Source organism: Galeopterus variegatus, unplaced genomic scaffold (assembly GCF_000696425.1).
Source record: "Galeopterus variegatus unplaced genomic scaffold, G_variegatus-3.0.2 Scaffold3294, whole genome shotgun sequence".
Lineage (NCBI taxonomy): Eukaryota > Metazoa > Chordata > Mammalia > Dermoptera > Cynocephalidae > Galeopterus > Galeopterus variegatus.
In genome coordinates, this window is record NW_007729405.1 from 21431 (window position 1) to 39104 (window position 17674).

The 17674-nt window shown below is 40.8% G+C and overlaps 1 protein-coding gene across 1 annotated transcript in view; it reads right to left on the reverse strand.

The window, feature by feature from the left end:
- Positions 1 to 17674, reverse strand: part of LOC103600286 (protein sidekick-1-like) — a gene marked incomplete at its 3' end in the record, with an annotated part of 115624 nt that overhangs the window by 11125 nt on the left and 86825 nt on the right. Inside the window, exon 10 of the mRNA XM_008584520.1 lies at positions 14897 to 15033. Coding sequence (XP_008582742.1) covers positions 14897 to 15033 — 137 coding nt within the window. The remainder of the gene's footprint in view (positions 1 to 14896; positions 15034 to 17674) is intronic.

Consider the following 17674-nt stretch of genomic DNA (forward strand, 5'->3'; position numbering starts at 1 on the left):
TTTGACAACAGGGCCTATTAGTCTTCTTTGTACCTTGGTGCTCTGCTCAGTCCTCCAGTTATATCTATAGAATTCTTTATTTATTCTTTTCCCTCTCCTACTAGAAGATAAAACATCTGGCAGGAAGAGAGATTAAACTGAAAACTAATACAAATAAACCTGATCCATCTCATGGGCACTCTGATTTGTACCACCAAAAAAACCCCACCAGTGATTTGGAAGGATTTGCTCATTCACAAGCTTCAGAATTGCAAGCTCACTGAGAACTGTTAAAATTTAAATAGCAAGTCTGTGCCTGATAATCAATAAGCAAATCCCTTTAAAAGATTCTTCTCCCAGCTAGTCCTCACGAAAGAGGCTACATGATGCGTGTCTTAGGGACTGGAACATAGAAGAATCTTTTGATAAAGGAAGCCATCCCATAAAAGTTTTAATACCTTTCTTTTTTCCCTTTAGGGACTCCTCTGGTGCCTCTGATCTAGAAGACTGAGGAATTTTAGACTTTTCTCATTAGACTATTAAACAACCTCTGTTATACAGAGGGGCACCATTAATCTTTTTCTTTCTTAGTAGCAAGACCCAGAATCCACATGGACTTAATCATTACTCCATTCTATCTGTTGGCTGAAAAGCTGATGGTGTCAATCTTTGAAAATGTACGGGAGCTTTTTCAGATAAAAAAGAGCATTATCATTTTCTCAATGAGGTATGAGCTCTTAGTAGGGGGCTCGCATCAGCTCCAGGAGTATGAACAGAGGGACCTCGAGCTCTTAGCTCCTCATCCTGTCGGCCTTCCCAACAGAGGCCCTTTCAGTTTTGCATTATCTTGCTTAAGGAGAGCTCCAAAATTACATAAGCCACACCAAACTTGGACCCATCCTGAGAACCATGTGTCCACCTCCCAGACCACATTTTTCACAACATAAAGGTAATACAAATGGTAAACTTTATGTGATATATATTTTGTGTGTATGTATATTTGTATGAGTATTTGTATGTATGTATATGTTTGTATGCATATGTATATACATGTATATTATGTATACCACAAAAAGGTAATATAAGTTCATTAGCAAAACTTCAGAAAATAAAGAGTATGAGAAAAAAAATAAAACAAGCATATGTCCTTATGGAAGTTGTGCTTTTAAACAATTCTCATGGTTGTCCAAGTGATTTGTGTAATTATTTTCAAATTTTTCAGAGACTCCAACCTATATTTTAGTGTTCAGCTCAATGAGTTATTGAGATTAGCTTGGTGGAATGAACAATGTTTGCTTCTCCATATTAAAATGCTCATAAATTATTGTCATCATGTGAACAGAGACACAGAATTTCAAAGCCCAGGCAACAAGTAATCCCAACCTCCATAGATTCTACTGCTTAGCGTCAGGTTGCAGAATGAATCCCCACTCCGAGCCACTCGTCCAGGCTGGAGTCTGAGAACTCAGAGACAGGCAAACCTAGTAGACGTCTAAGGAAAAGCTTCTCTTGGTCTAGTCAAAGCTCATCTGGGCATTAAAAGAGAAGCATAGACAATAACTAGTTCTGCAAAGGTTAAATTAAATGTTTCTAAGGATTCTAGTTTAAAAACTATTAGAAGAATGAAAGAAACATATCTGTAATTTTTAGTGGCACTACTGAATTTTAATCTTAAGGCAGTGGAGAGAACATTTGTAGCATAGACTGTATTCCTGCAAGAGGATTGTGAGGCCCTCTGGATGGCTGTGACTCTATCAAGCACTAGACATATTTAAAACATGTCAGCACAAACACAGTCTTGAAAGAATGTTGTGACATAGACCCATTCATGAAAACCCTCAGAAATAAGATTGAGATCACAGGAGGGATAGGCCACAAGCCACTAAAGATGCCTGAGAAAGAAAGAGACTAAGACCAGACAGAGACTTCATAGAACAGGGAGAAGGACTGGGAGATGGATGGGAATTTTCTACCTAAAAGAAAACACCAAAGAGTAAACAGTTAAGATGCAGTTTGAGATCATTCACTTTGGGAAGGCTTTCTCTGCTGTACGTGTCTTTACGGAAATAATAAAACTCTGCATGGTTAGGGTTAAAATGCACCAAGTTTTGCCTTAAAAGTTAAGAACTAAAGAGCTGACATATTTAGGAAATACACAAAACCACCAGCAAAGGGACGTGAACAAAATGATCCCAGGGACAGACTTTGGGGCCTTCAGCTGTTCACATCCAAGGGACTGTGGCCTCTGGAGCTGCAAGTCAGGGGCACCAAAGATGACCCATCAAAGGCCTGGGCTTTGGCTTAGGCCCCTGAAGAGACAAATGCTCTCAGGAGGGTGTGGGCCAATATGCTGGAGAAGCCATTCCCTCCAAAGAAGTGAAAAGATGAAATAGGGATTAGACAAATCCAGAAGTTCAGGGGAACTCAGTCTTGGATAGGAGACCTATTACAATGATGGTGGTAAACCCCCAAGGCAGGCAGGAGATGGATCTAACCTTGGCTGGCAGGCTACAGGAGGCAGCAGATGGCCCTCTCTGGAGGGAAGCTGACCTAGCCTTAGAAACCACAAGCCACAGGGGCCAGTCTCTAGTCTGCACTGAGCGGCCACGACAGACATACCAGTGTAGGATGTTATGTCAGTCTGCAGGACAAGCTTGGGCAGAGCCTTCCAGACAGTGAGGACCAACAGAGGATGTGGGGTCCACATTGGGCTCCCACCCACTCCTCATCTTGCCTGAGGGCAGAGAGCTAACCAAGGAGTGAACTCTGAAGCCCTCCACCTCACCCCTCTCCGGGCCCATAACAAGGCGATGGCCCTCCCTTCCCTACCTGTGACAGGCACTGTCTCCCTGCATGCATTTTAAAATGGGAGAAAATACTATTAAAGTGAGGCTCAGTATGCAAGAGCCCAAAGAAAAATGAGCTAAAACATAAAATACTCCCTAATAACTCTGCGACTATTAAGAAATACCTATGTGAGATATGCTTCAAAGACAGCATTAAAACGATTTGAAGCATAAAGAACAAAGCCTCTTTGCCATTTTGGCAAACAAAACAGCACAAAGCCCATCAGCTTTTAAGTGCATAATAGCAAATGGGGATGAAGATATTTAACACATTGTGCAGTGACAGTCGGGAGCGGCTTTCACACCCAAGCAAATGAGCTCATGGAGAGCGGAGTGCAAGACAGCTGATGGTTCAGTACATGAAAAGACACCTGCGGCAGCAGAAGAAAGAACTGAGCTTCCAGCTTAGAAATTCTCTATGTGAAGGAAGAGTCCACTCCTCCAAAGACACTGGGGTAGGAGCTTGGGAGAGGCACTGGGCTTTGGAGAATGTTCTCTAAGAGCTAGTCTTGGACCAGCAGCTGGCATAACCAAGCCATGCTTAAGAAAGCAGAGATGAATTGGTACAGATAAGGAGCAGACCACTGTCAGCACTAGAATGCTCCACACTTGAGGAAAGGCAAACTGCCCATAGAATATTACAACCTGAATCTCCAAAGGAGAGGCAAACTGCCTGTAGGATATTGTGACCCAAACCACAAAACATCCTCTCAAACTCAGCATGCTCTGATCAAGCTAATGCACGCTCTCCTGAATCTCCAAAGGAGAGGCAAACTGCCTGTAGGATATTGCGACCCAAACCACAAAACATCCTCTCAAACTCAGCATGCTCTGATCAAGCTAATGCACGCTCTGCCCAGATGAGTGCTCCTCAGTGGCCTCCTGCTTCCCAGGACCAGCGGACCTGAGGTTCCAACCATCCTCAGCCCTCTCCTTCCTGGAGGAATCCAAGCAGCAATACAGGAATGACTGACCTTCCTGCACAAGGCCCTCAGCCTCCCGTGCTCTCCCTCTCCTTGAACTTTACACACAGTTTCCCGTACAAACTTCTGGGTTAATTTTGCTAAAAACTTGTTTTCACACAACACGCCTTCCTCAACAGCTTTCTATGCCTCTCTGTTTTGTAAGGCTTTGGCCTGGCATTGTTTGGTCTCTCTGTATTCCTCACAGGCCTCCCTTTTCAGTGTGGAACGATACATGCTAGGCCGCTAGCAATGGTCCTTCATGGTGGAGGAAGATAAGAAACTCTTCCTTTATTCACCTTGCATTATTTCTCTAGCATCAGTGAGAATGTATTCCTTTGTACCTAAAAATATATTATCATATACAGTTGTGTTTTTTTTTAAGTAGTCCATTTCAGCCTTGCCTCCAGCTTCTCCTGCCCCAAAGAACTTTCTGCTCCTACCAACTCACTTGGCCTGGAAAATTTCCTAGACACCCAATCTGCTGTCTTGCATCCAAGCCTCTGCCGTCCTTGGCCACCATTCTCCCCTGTCAAGGCACCACTACATCCAAATCCAGCCCATTCAGTTCATGGCCCACTTCCATGGGTGTCCTCCCTGATCTCTGCTTCCTGCAGTGACTGCCTCTTTGATGGTCCCAATTCTCAGTGCCACTTCTCTTCCAATTGATTATGTATTAACTTATGCCATCTCTTGTGCTCCTGGATTTGTTATTTAATTTTGTGAGTGTTGTGTGCTTCCCAAATTGCATTTATGCTCTTCCAGGTATCTCCCTGTGTCTAATACTGTCAGACAGGAGTGACAACACAATTTACAGATTTGCCTGAAGTTGCTATGCTCTGTATCCCAAGGCAATGAGGAGAAAAAAAATAATAAAAGCAAAAAGGTCAATGGCTCCATTTGCACATGGGCCTGCCCCTCAAGTATGTTAACATAAGGTTTGTGTGTGTGTGCATGTATAAAGAGGTATGTCTTGTACTTGTAAAGAGGACTTACAGATCTTATAAATAAATAAAGGCAAAAAAGTCGATGGCTCCATTTGCACATGGGCCTGCCCCTCAAGTATGTTAACATAAGATTTGTGTGTGTGTGCATGTATAAAGAGGTATGTCTTGTACTTGTAAAGAGGACTTACAGATCTTCTAAAGTGAGATATACATAAAATTGAATGATAAAGTGAAAATAAAAATACACAAAAATAAATCTGAAATTAAGGAGAAGAAGACAGAGAGATGGTTTAAGCACCAGGGATGACTTAAGTACTTCAGTTAGGCACTCACTTTAGCTTTGGGCTTCTTGACAACCAAGGCAAAAAAGAAACATTGAATGGTTGAGTTTCAGAAGCTCCTAAGTTCATCAAAACAAACAAGCAGAGACAGCTATTGTATGGAACTATACGTGAGAGACAGTGAATGTTGCAGAAGACACAGAAATGTTCTTCCAATTTGACATTCCTTCCAGCACATTTTTAGAAAAGATGGAGATACGGTATTAACTCCTAATTTATAGAAGACAGTGTTTCTTTCTGAGTTAAGGAAAAGTACATTGATTTCAAATTGGATGCTAGGGAACGCTAGGGAATGCTGGGTCGTGGGTGGAGACCAAGTCCCTCAGAGCATCAGCTCTGAAACCTTTCCAGAGGGCAGGGCCTCAGGAATTCACGTCAGAGCCTGGAAACTGCGGAATATTCATATATTGAAGTTTCCCATGTAAGTCGTATGGTATTTATAAATGTAACATTTAGTTATGTCAAAAATAATCTGCTTAGAAATAAGAAGTTTCCCTACACAATTTTTAAAAATCCTAAGAATTAGGAATGGGGAATGTTACATGATGAAAAATAGCTCTTTCAAATCAATATCATATTCATTTATATGAAGCTCAAAAAAAGGCAAAACTAATCTATGGGGAAAGAAGTCAGAAGAGTGCTTGCCTTTGAAGGAGGAAGACTGACTGGAAATGGACACAAAGGAAATTTCGGCATGCTGAAAATGATTTGTTTTAAGTGTGGGCTACATATGTGTGTGTGTATATATATATATATATTTGTCAAAACTCAATTAAGATCTCTTACATGCAAATCATATCTCAAAAAACAAGAAAAAAATCAATATTACATATTAACAGGAAAATCCTAGTAGACATTGAGATTAGGGGAAAAACAACAATAAAAGATGCTGCTCTGCCAATTATTATTTTAAATTATTCTGACCAACCCAGTAAGATATGAAAAACAAAGAGAAAACAATACATTTTTATTGTCTGGAGAAGATTTGATTGTCTACTTTGAAAACCAAGAGCATCAACTGAAAAATTATAAGAATAATAAGAAAATACGGAAAACGGCTGAATGGAAAATAAATGCCTAAACATCACTAGCTTTCTTATGCTGATACGGTATTAACTCCTAATTTATAGAAGACAGTGTTTCTTTCTGAGTTAAGGAAAAGTACATTGATTTCAAATTGGATGCTAGGGAACGCTAGGGAATGCTGGGTCGTGGGTGGAGACCAAGTCCCTCAGAGCATCAGCTCTGAAACCTTTCCAGAGGGCAGGGCCTCAGGAATTCACGTCAGAGCCTGGAAACTGCGGAATATTCATATATTGAAGTTTCCCATGTAAGTCGTATGGTATTTATAAATGTAACATTTAGTTATGTCAAAAATAATCTGCTTAGAAATAAGAAGTTTCCCTACACAATTTTTAAAAATCCTAAGAATTAGGAATGGGGAATGTTACATGATGAAAAATAGCTCTTTCAAATCAATATCATATTCATTTATATGAAGCTCAAAAAAAGGCAAAACTAATCTATGGGGAAAGAAGTCAGAAGAGTGCTTGCCTTTGAAGGAGGAAGACTGACTGGAAATGGACACAAAGGAAATTTCGGCATGCTGAAAATGATTTGTTTTAAGTGTGGGCTACATATGTGTGTGTGTGTATATATATATATATATTTGTCAAAACTCAATTAAGATCTCTTACATGCAAATCATATCTCAAAAAACAAGAAAAAAATCAATATTACATATTAACAGGAAAATCCTAGTAGACATTGAGATTAGGGGAAAAACAACAATAAAAGATGCTGCTCTGCCAATTATTATTTTAAATTATTCTGACCAACCCAGTAAGATATGAAAAACAAAGAGAAAACAATACATTTTTATTGTCTGGAGAAGATTTGATTGTCTACTTTGAAAACCAAGAGCATCAACTGAAAAATTATAAGAATAATAAGAAAATACGGAAAACGGCTGAATGGAAAATAAATGCCTAAACATCACTAGCTTTCTTATGCTCCAATAACTAGTTAGAAGATGAAGCAGGGGGGAAAATCCTATTTACAAGAGCAGCAAGACAAAATCTTACAACTTTAACAAGAAAGTATAGAGCCTATGGATATAAACCTGCCAATAACTAGTTAGAAGATGAAGCAGGGGGGAAAATCCTATTTACAATAGCAGCAAGACAAAATCTTACAACTTTAACAAGAAAGTATAGAGCCTATGGATATAAACCTGCAAAATTCACTAAGCAATATAAAAGAAGGAATGAATAAACAGAGAAGCACATTACCTTCTGGATGGAAAGACAAAATTACTAAGAAGTTGGTTCTCATAAAACTCATTATAAGTTTAACATGATTAAAAATTTAACAGGACTATTTTTGAAACATCGCAAAATAAGTCCAATTTTTTTTTCTGGAAGAATAAACAGTGACAAGAAATAAATTTTGAAAAGATGAAGTGACTTGTCTCATCAGTCACTAAAACATACTTCAGAGCTAAAACACTTAAGTACTTTAAAACTGGCAGAAAAACAGATGATGGATCAATGCAACCAAATAAATCCCAAACAGACTTTTGTAAAAACAGGTCCCCTTAATACATGAAAAAGGGAACAACACAAAAAAATGGATTATTCAATAAGTCATATTGGAAAAATGGATTATTTGGAAGAAAGAAAAAGTCAGGTCAGAATACATAACATACCTAAATTTCAGATAAATTTGAGTTGAATACATTAAAAATTAAAGCTTTAACAACAAAGTAAAAATCTATAAGAATATTGATTTTATGCTTGATAGTCTTGAAATATCTAAACAAAAGTAACAAAAGAAATCATAAAGGAAAATATCAATAGATTTAACTACATAAAAATCAAGCACTTCTGTATGTCAAAAATAATGCACAAAAATTAAGGGTAAAAAGCAAATTGAAAAAATACTTGTCATAAATGACAGAAAATAACCCCTAAGATCTTGATAGAAAAATGGGGGAAAGGAAATTGACAGATCATAGCAAAGAAAGTGCGAAAAGCCAACCAATTTGGAAAAATGTGTTTGAATGTACTAGTAATCAAAGAAATGCAAACTAAAACAACTATCAGAAGACCTGAAACTCAGAACCATAAATAGGAGAAAATCTTTGCAAAATTAGTAAAATTATTAAAATAATTCCATGTTAGATATTTTCATTAGTGTTGCCACCCTTTCTTTGCTGCTGCAAAGGGCTAACTTTGCCTATGGGGTAATTCAGCGCTGCTGAAGCAATTCAGGAGGGAAGAGACTGGGGACAGTGACTCCTAAAAGAGGAGACTGGACAGCACCTCCCAGAGAAGACTGGGGACAGTGTCTCCTAGAGGAGGAGACTGGAGACAGTGCCTCAAGACCAGGGACAACACCTAAGAGGAGCTGCTAAGTAGGAGCTGACCAGACAAAGGCAAAAGGGCAGGAACAGGGAGAGAACTCCCAGATGTCTGGAGCAAAGATCCAGTGGCACTGAATATTTGGTGTGCTAGGGAAATTATCAGCAATGCTTTGTTGCCGAAGCATGAAAAGCAAAGCAACGAGTGGCTGATGATAAATCTGGAGAGGAAGGTGGCAGTCAGATGATAAATGGTACTATATACCATGCTAATAAGCCTAGTATTTATTCTTCAAGCAATGGGAAGTTCTATCTAGGAGGAAATTGGGGCTAGCACAATCTGGTTAGAAGATGGGCTGAGGACTAGTCTTTGGGCTTTGAAATAGAAGTGCTTTGGGGGAGCCAATGGTGATTATGGGAGAATGCGAGCCTCACTGCCCCATGCCCCAGTGGCATCTTCTTTGCAGAGCCTCTGAAGGGTTTCTTTCAAGCAGAGTTCACTTGGTCAAGTCTGTATTCCATAGAGCTCCATCTGGTGGCTCAATGAAGGATAAATTTGAGGAGGACAAATCCATGGATTAGTGTGCTGGTGAGTAGCCAGTCAGGGTCAGTGGTTGCAGAAATGGAGAGGGCAATGGATTAGATAAAAATTTATGGTGTAAAACCAACAGAATGTATTGATTTATTTGTGGGAGATAGGGAATGGAAAAGGAGTCAAGAATGATGTTACATTTCTAACTTGGAAGAGGAACAACTTTGGGGGTAGATGATAAGTTCTATTTTAGACAGTTTGAGTTTGATAAGCCTATAGGACATCAAGGTGTAGATGTCTGGAAGACATTTCGTCACAATAATCTGAGGCTCAGGGGTTGGAAACACACATCAGGGACTTGCAACATGTGGGTGAACCATGAATCATGGACAGACATGAGATCACTAGGAAAAGCACATGGGATGAGACCAGTGTACTCAGAAAGACAAACCAAGGAATACCAACATTTTAGGGGCAGGAGAGGAAACAGTCTTCAGATGATTCAGAGAAATAAGAGAATAAGAGGTAAGAATGAACAGGAAGACAAGCCAAGACACAGAAACCAAGAGTTCTGAGGGAACTGAGTGATCAAGAGCATTGAATGAAGAGCAATTCAAGGAGATGTGGACTGAGCAGTGATCACTGGATCCATCCTTTGGAACAGTATGACATGGCTTCAGTAGAAAAGAGTGGGTGGAATGAATGAGAAGTTAGGAGGTGGAGATAATTAACAGAGCCCACTCCTTTAAGGTAGAAGGAGCCAGGAGAGAGGGAGAACTTGCAGACAGAGGGCCGAGAAAAATTAAATGATGAATCCAAGTACAGGGGGAGTTTGGGAAGTGGGAGCAAAACCAAGGGCATGAGTGGAAGGCTGGCTTTCAGCAGACAAAGGACCGTTGTGATTATTTTTATTCTTTGTGCTTTAAACAATTTCTAAATTTTTATCAATGCACATATATAAATTTAATAATAAAAAGTACAAAATTATTTTATATTTTAACTAAATTTAAATTATAAGGTATAATACAAAATCACAACTATAAATACTCATATCTATTAAAAAGCTAACAGTAGAACTAAATAAGATGAAGTATTCTGAGTTTTTCATGTAAGTATTCTCGTTACCTTCAAGAACTTACCAGAAGACATGTGGCAGCAGGTGCCAAAGATTTAGAAAAAATCACGGGAAAAAGATTTAATTTTTCTTAGTAATTGGTAAAAGACTGCCATTATTCTATTTCAGCACATGGACAAAGGCTCAGTTCAAGCTCTAGAGTTCTACTCTGTAAAGACCTGAAGAGGCCCTTTGGCAGTGGCAGGAATGTCATAAGAGCAGGTGTTAAGAAGCAGCAGCCTCAGCCCCTAAACCACAACAGGATCCACAGTTTTCAGAAGAATGGCATCCCAATCAGTCTGCCAGGAGGCGCTGGCTGCAGAGGGTCTCCCAAGTAGCAAGACCTACTGGATAGAGTTATTTAGTCTTGTTCACTTGCATAGCGCTGACTGTAGGTCAAATATAATTTCCATTTTACTGTACTTGCTGCTAAGCTGTTCTTTCTGGCTATAATTAGCCAGCACATTCAACTATTTCTTAAGGGCATTCATTCCTAATAAAAATAAAAACCAGATTGTTGGCCCAGATGATGGTGCCGGTCTTCATATTTGCTGTGGCAGGAAGACATGTGACCAACCAACTGGTAGCAGCACACACTGCTTCAGCCAAGGTCACAGATGTATTTTACGCAGTTGAAATCAGGGATAGCCAAGACACAATCACTCTAGATTCTTCATGAAATAATACCTACATTAGAGACTCTGAGGCAAAAACAGTTGGGAATCTCAGCCAGCTACAAGACTGGTCCAGTACAGAGAGCCTCACTCTAGATTCTTCATGAAATAATACCTACATTAGAGGCTCTGAGGCAAAAACAGTTGGGAATCTCAGCCAGCTACAAGACTGGTCCAGTACAGAGAGCCAGAGGCTAATGAAAGACTAATCATGCTCTCTGTCACTTTCTCAGGGAAATGAAGCAACTGGACACCTACACAGTTTGTTCAATAAGTGCCAGGCACTCTGTTGGATAACATAGGTAAAAAGAGTATTGATACTTGGACCCTGCCTACGCCTAAGGAGTTCACGGTCTTGCAAGAAGACAGACATATAAACCAGTAACTATTATACAATCTACTAAATACTCAAAAGGGAATATATAATTTGGTATAGGAACCCTAAGGAGAGAAAAATTAATTCTGCTGGTGCATGATGGGGTTGTGGGTCAGGAAAAGATATGGAGGAGAAGTGTATTTGAGCTGGGCCATTAAGAATGAGGAAGAATCTTCCCAGGCAGACACTATCACACAACAACCAGTAATTTCTTGAGTCACAATTGACAACTAGCTGCTCCTGAACATGCCTCGAGATCTGGCACTTAGGGGCCTTTGCTGATGCTGTCCCCCTTGTTCTCTATCTGGCTCACGTTTCATGGCATTTCCCCTTTGGAGATTTTCTCTGATTTATCTCCCATCCAGTCACTCTCTTACAGTGGTCCCACAGCACTTTGCACATACCTTGGCGGGAGCACATTATGTGAGGGATGTATTAATGTGTCTGACTGTCTCCTGGCTCTTCATAGTTCAGACTAATCATTTCATCTCTGCATCCCAGTACCCAGCAGAGTGCCTGGTGTAGAGCAGATGCCCAATCAAAATTTATTTTTGCATGGATGGATGGATGAGTGGGTGGACGGACGTATGGCTGCACATACAAGTTGCTTCATATTTAGACAAGACCGAGGAACCAATCATGCAATTAGTTGAGAAAATAGTTGCTATGGCTTTGTGAAACAATGCCTTATGTTATGTAAACTGGGAAGATAGAACACTTTCCTTTTGGAAGATGGTCTATGACTATAATTTTGAGTCCATTATGAGGGGAATCTACTAGAGAGATTCACTTCAGTTGATTTGTCAAGTACCTACTAAATGCTAGGGACTAGGACACAAAGGTGAATAAAACACAGTCCTCAGTCTCAAGGGGATGAATACCCAATGGAGATTATCTTCACAGCAGATATTCTTCAGAATTCTGATGACAAGATCTCTGCTCCTGTCACATTCTCTCCATACATATCATCGTCAAGTACTATTCTACCTACAGGCCACATCCTCAGGAAAACATTATCTTCTCACAAAGGTTATTTTAATAAGCAATGCCAATCCCTTCCCTCTTTGATCAGAGCTGCTGTGCTATAACTAAGATGGATGTCCGTAGGTAGATGGGGTTCCATCACATCTTACTCTCTCTTGGAGGAAAGAGGACAGATCAGTAGTGAGAGATGCTCACAAGAAAGGGGGAGAAGGGCCTGGACTCTGGCACCTGGCTGAGATGATGCTCAAGGCTGAAGCTGTTGTAGCCAAGAGTGAAAACTCAGCAACTCAAGAAATGGAAATAAAATACTGCCTTTGGGACTTCCCTCACTGAACTGGTCTGGGTGGTACCCAATTCAAATAAAGGCTCTTCAGCTTCATAGAGCAGGTTCCTTGAATCTCCACACACACTGAAACCTGGGTGCGGCTTGCCATCCTAAGTTGGCATTCACCACAAAGCCCCCACTGAAGTGCAAAAGGGAAGACTCTGCTCCCTGAAACTTCTCTGTAGATACTGGACATCCACGAAGAGCACAGGCTCCGGAGTCAGACAGCCTGGGGAGAATCACTTCTTCACCCATTACTAGCTGTGCGACCTTGGGCCCCTGACTTCCACTCTCTACACATCCATCTCCTTAGCTATAAAATGAAAATCAAACAGCGTCTGCTGTGCCATGAGCAGTGTTATCATCAGTAGGGAAATCTATCATATGAGAGGGAAAGGAGGTATAAAAGATAATTAGGAGAAATAAAGTTAGTTGTGTCAGTAATTACAGGAAGTGTGTATAGGTTGGCACTGAGCTTGGGAAGAGCTGTAGCAGAACTGTAGGACATTTCTGCCTATGAAACGGGAGCAGTGCCAAAAATGCATGTGGAGTTTCACCAAGTAGAGTTGGGTTTCAGTGGAGGGTGCATTGAGAAAGCATTCCTAGCTGTCCTGAAATCAAGGACACATTTAGAATACCAGTGTCATCATAATACAAACCACAGGCCAAATGAAGCTGACCACCATAAAGGCCAAGCTACTTGTCGTCTGGCTAGCTCTGCCATGGCGGAGGCCCAGGGAAGGAGTCTAGAATAAAGGATGAGATAATAAAGGAAGGACTCCAGCTTAGGTATTAAAAGGTTAAATTGAGCTAACATGCTGGAGAGCTTCTTTGGGGAGGTAATGGGTAATCATGAAGGATAACCATCTCACCCTTACAAACCACAGGCCAAATGAAGCTGACCACCATAAAGGCCAAGCTACTTGTGGTCTGGCTAGCTCTGCCATGGCGGAGGCACAGGGAAGGAGTCTAGAATAAAGTATGAGATAATAAAGGAAGGACTCCAGCTTAGGAATTAAAAGGTTAAATTGAGCTGACATGCTGGAGAGCTTCTTTGGGGAGGTAATGGGTAATCATGAAGGATAACCATCTCACCCTGTGAGCATTCCAGGTAAGAGAACAGGCTCTGAGATGGGAAACTTGACCCATTCAGGAGTTGAAAGGAAACAAGTGTGGTTGGCACATGGTCACCAAAGAGCAGAGTAACCTGCCATAAGCTGAGGCTGCACAGGGACCTGTACAGTTTGGGTTTCATCCTACATGCAGCAAGAACCCCCTGCAGGGTTTACATGGGGGTAATCTGGTCCAATTACATTTTAAGATCAGTATTCCTGCTTGAGTAGAGAATGGTATGGAAGAGACAAGAGTGGAAGAGGAGCTAGTTGGAAGATTGTTGCAATGGTCCTGGTAAAAGAACGGTGGTTGGAGGGAGAAAATTCCAGCTGTTTCTTAGAACACAGGCTGATGCAGTGGATGTGGCACTAAGGGAAGCGTGGAGGGAAAAGGAATAGAGGGCGATTCCTAGGCTTCCAGCTTGAGTAATACAGAAATGGAGGGTGATGGTAACTGAGATTAGAATGGCTGTGGTCATGAGGTGAGAACAGGGTTAGGGTTAAAAAAAATTAAAAGATGCAGTTTAAAGAAGTTAAGCTTGAGATGTCTGTGAAATAACCAGATAGAGAGGTCAAGTCTTTGGGTTTTCTACATGATCCTGGAGGGCTGTGTTAAAGATATAGATGTGTGACTCATCAAGGAACAGTTGCTACTTCAAATCATGGCATGCATGAGATTTCCTAGGAAGAGATTCCAGGGAGAAGTGAGAGGAGTGAGCAGGTGAACACCATGGAACACACCATCTGGCTGGTGAGAAGAGGTGGGAAGAATGGCCTGGGAGGCTGGAGGAAAGCCAAGGCTACTGGGCAATCCAGGAAGGGAGGATGTTTAATGAAGGAGGACTCGAAGGGTGGTGTAAACACTGCTGAGAGGTTGAGGAATGGAAGGAAAGATCTACTGAATACTTAGCTCCACGTCTCTGCCCCAGAAAACATTCCAAAGATGTGAACTGTTATTGCTGTTGTTGTTAACTCTCAAATTAGCCCCAGGAGGGAGGCATCATTAACCCATTTCAAAATTCACCCTAGGGATGATGCTGTCCCGGGGTACCCTTGCTCAGGGCAGCCTGGTAGGCACAGCCATTCTGCTGGGCATTCACTGGCCCCAAGTCCATGCTCTCACAGAGCTCCTCTAACTATCTCTTCTCTTCCTTCTCCCAGGCCCCAATTGCCTTTTCTCTTTCCTCAAGTGAGAGCTGTGTTTTTTTGTTTGAAACCCCATAAGCATCATAACATTTTACTACTTGTTTTGGGTCTGAGCCAGAAGTAAAGGTTAAGGACATTAAAAACGCACAAAAAAATCTGATTACTGTCCTTGGCAACAGTTTCCTTTTGCTACTTACTGTTTTCAGACAGCTCCACAATGTAATAAAGAACAGGGCTGTTTCCATCAAAGGGCCGAACCCAAGAGAGCATCACGGTGTGGCTGTGGGAAGAATTCAGGCTGGCCAGGAGATTCTGAGGTGCATGAGGAAGTTCACTTGGATAGGAAGGAATGAAAAGGAAAAAGAAGAAAATGCATATCAGAATTGGTGGGTAGATTAGGCTCTTACATTGAATAGTCCTGGTGCGTAATGTTTTGAAAATGAAAAAAATAAGATATGCCCCAAACACAAATACTACTCCTCATAAAAAAGAACAAACAAAACCCAACTTTACTATTCACAATGTTATTTTGTTTTCCAAACATGGTTTGATTTAATCCCTATGGTAGGTACTGAAATAACTAATAACACTGTAACTTAAATGGTGGGGGGGGTGTGTGCAGAGTTTTACACAGCCTATTGTTAATTGAGAAAACTTAGTTAGAAGCTGGTAATGCAAATGCAGTAAACTAGTAAACTGTATAAAGGGGAAAAAGCCTGGTAAATATGATTTGATATGAACGTTTCCAACACTAGCCATTTGAAGTTACTAGTGAAAATGCCCACATGTATTCAGCGACAACACAGTCGCCTCATTTATTGACAGCGTGAGGTTATACTGTCATTCTGTCTTCTATTGGATAATGGGGATTTGGGGGAAGCTTTTAAAAGGTAACATGGTGAAAACACTACATCATCAAGGTTATAAAATGGAAATGCAATTACGGCAAATAAATTCTAAAAAGAAATCAGTTATAAAAGGTTTTTACTGGGATTTACTGGTAACAAAGACAAACAAAGACATGAAACCCTTCAGCATAGTTTCTTCCAATTACAGGTCTGCAACCTTAAAATCATAAGCTGCCCAAGTCCAGTATTTAACCTTTACATCTCATGAATCTGGGAGCAGAACCCTGTTTTGTGGCTATTCTGGATGGCTGCCCCGTCTATAAATGTTTCCAGGCAGTGCTGGGAAGTGGGGATTCTGAGTGTGACCTGTTTCACCAACTAACTAGTTTTTGGTGTCTCTTAGACATCAATTACTGCTGAACCACATAGGTCAGAACAAAAAGCCATAATTATACTTGATATCTTTAATTTTAAAAATGTACTTATTATACTTTGAAATTTATTAAGCTGTTTTGTGCTTTCGGCTACCTAAGAAACATAGCTCTCTCTAACCCATGTACATCATTTATAAACAAACTAATATTTCTAATGTAGACTGCAAGTCCATTGTATATTAGTATGATAAAGAATAAACTTGAGCCTGAAATGCTATCTTCTTTTCTCTTTAATAGTGAATTAAGTTGTAAATCAGGAAAGGTACTATTATTTCTATTTGAGTTCTCCATTAAATTTCCAATACAAAATAATATGAAGGAAATACCAGGATAAGAATATCTATTACTTTTCCCAAGCCCCATTTCCTATGCTTTGCCCCCTAATCTGAATTGGTCTCGTCTGAAACCAAATAAAAGTTGTTGAAATAGTCCCACCTGAAAACAACCTAAGAATAAGCTTGGATAGATATATTTAAATAAGACTTTTGTATAATAAAGAATGTATCTGGTCTGGAATGGAGCTTCTAAACCGCTGGAATTTCTTGAGTCATAGAACTGGCTTTGTCATTCACAGTGGGCCTCTCAGAACACTCCTGAGTTTAATCTTATGAGGTGACTCATGGTGGGCCCCTAGGTAGTTCCAGGATGGGGTCCAGCCATGCTGGAAAGACCAACCCTGTGATTAGAGGGTTGGGGCTTTGAGCCAGTGATATCAGGGCTAGAGATTTACTTCAATCATGTACCCAATGATTCAATCAGTCTTGCCTACTTAATGAAACCCCGGTAAGAACTCTGGACACTGAAGATTAGTTGAGCTTCCCTGGTTGGTAATTGCACAATTATGTGCTGGGAGGGTGATGCATCCTGAGGACACAATAACCTTTGCATCTGGGGCCATTCCAGACCTTGCCCTATGCATCTCTTCATTTGTATGGTACTGATTTCTATTCTTTATAATAATACTGCAATCATAAGTATAGCACTTTCCTGAAGGAATATGAACCTAAGGGTATAGTGGGAAACTCCAAATTTTAGCCAGCTGGTCATAAGTGTGGGTGACTTGGAAGCCCTGGAGCTTGTGGCTAGTGCCTGAAGTGAGGGCAGTCTTGTTGGCAACTGTGCCCTGAACTTGTGAGGTCTGTGCTAATTCCAGGTAATCAGTGTCAGAACTGCATTGTAAAGATGCTCCCTAAAATGGAAGATTTTCTGAAATGAGGAATATGAACTTAGAAGACTAACAGGGGTAGATTGTGTTTTAGGTGATTCTCTATGTGTGGACACAGCTAGTGCTCAAAGAGACTCCCTGCTGGCCACCACGGTCTCTCTTCCAGGTCAGGAGGAGAGATATGCATGCAGCTCCAGAAGCAGATGTAGCGCACACACAAGCACCCCAAAAGACATGATAAGTGTAGTGGATTGAACTATGTCCCCCCAAAACCCATTGAAACTTGAACTGTGTCCCCTAAGTTTTATGTATTAGAAACTTGGCCCCCACTGTCACTATTAAGAGGGTGGGAAATCCTATTATGGTAATTGAAAGGTGGGGCCTTGAGGAGGATTGGATTGTAGGACCATGCAGTAGTGAATGGATAAAAAAGGTGGTCAGGGGCGTGGTTCTGAGGGCTTTAAAAGAAGAGGAGAGTCTGTCTCTCTTGCTCTCTCTGCTTCCACCATCTTGTAATGTGAGTACCTG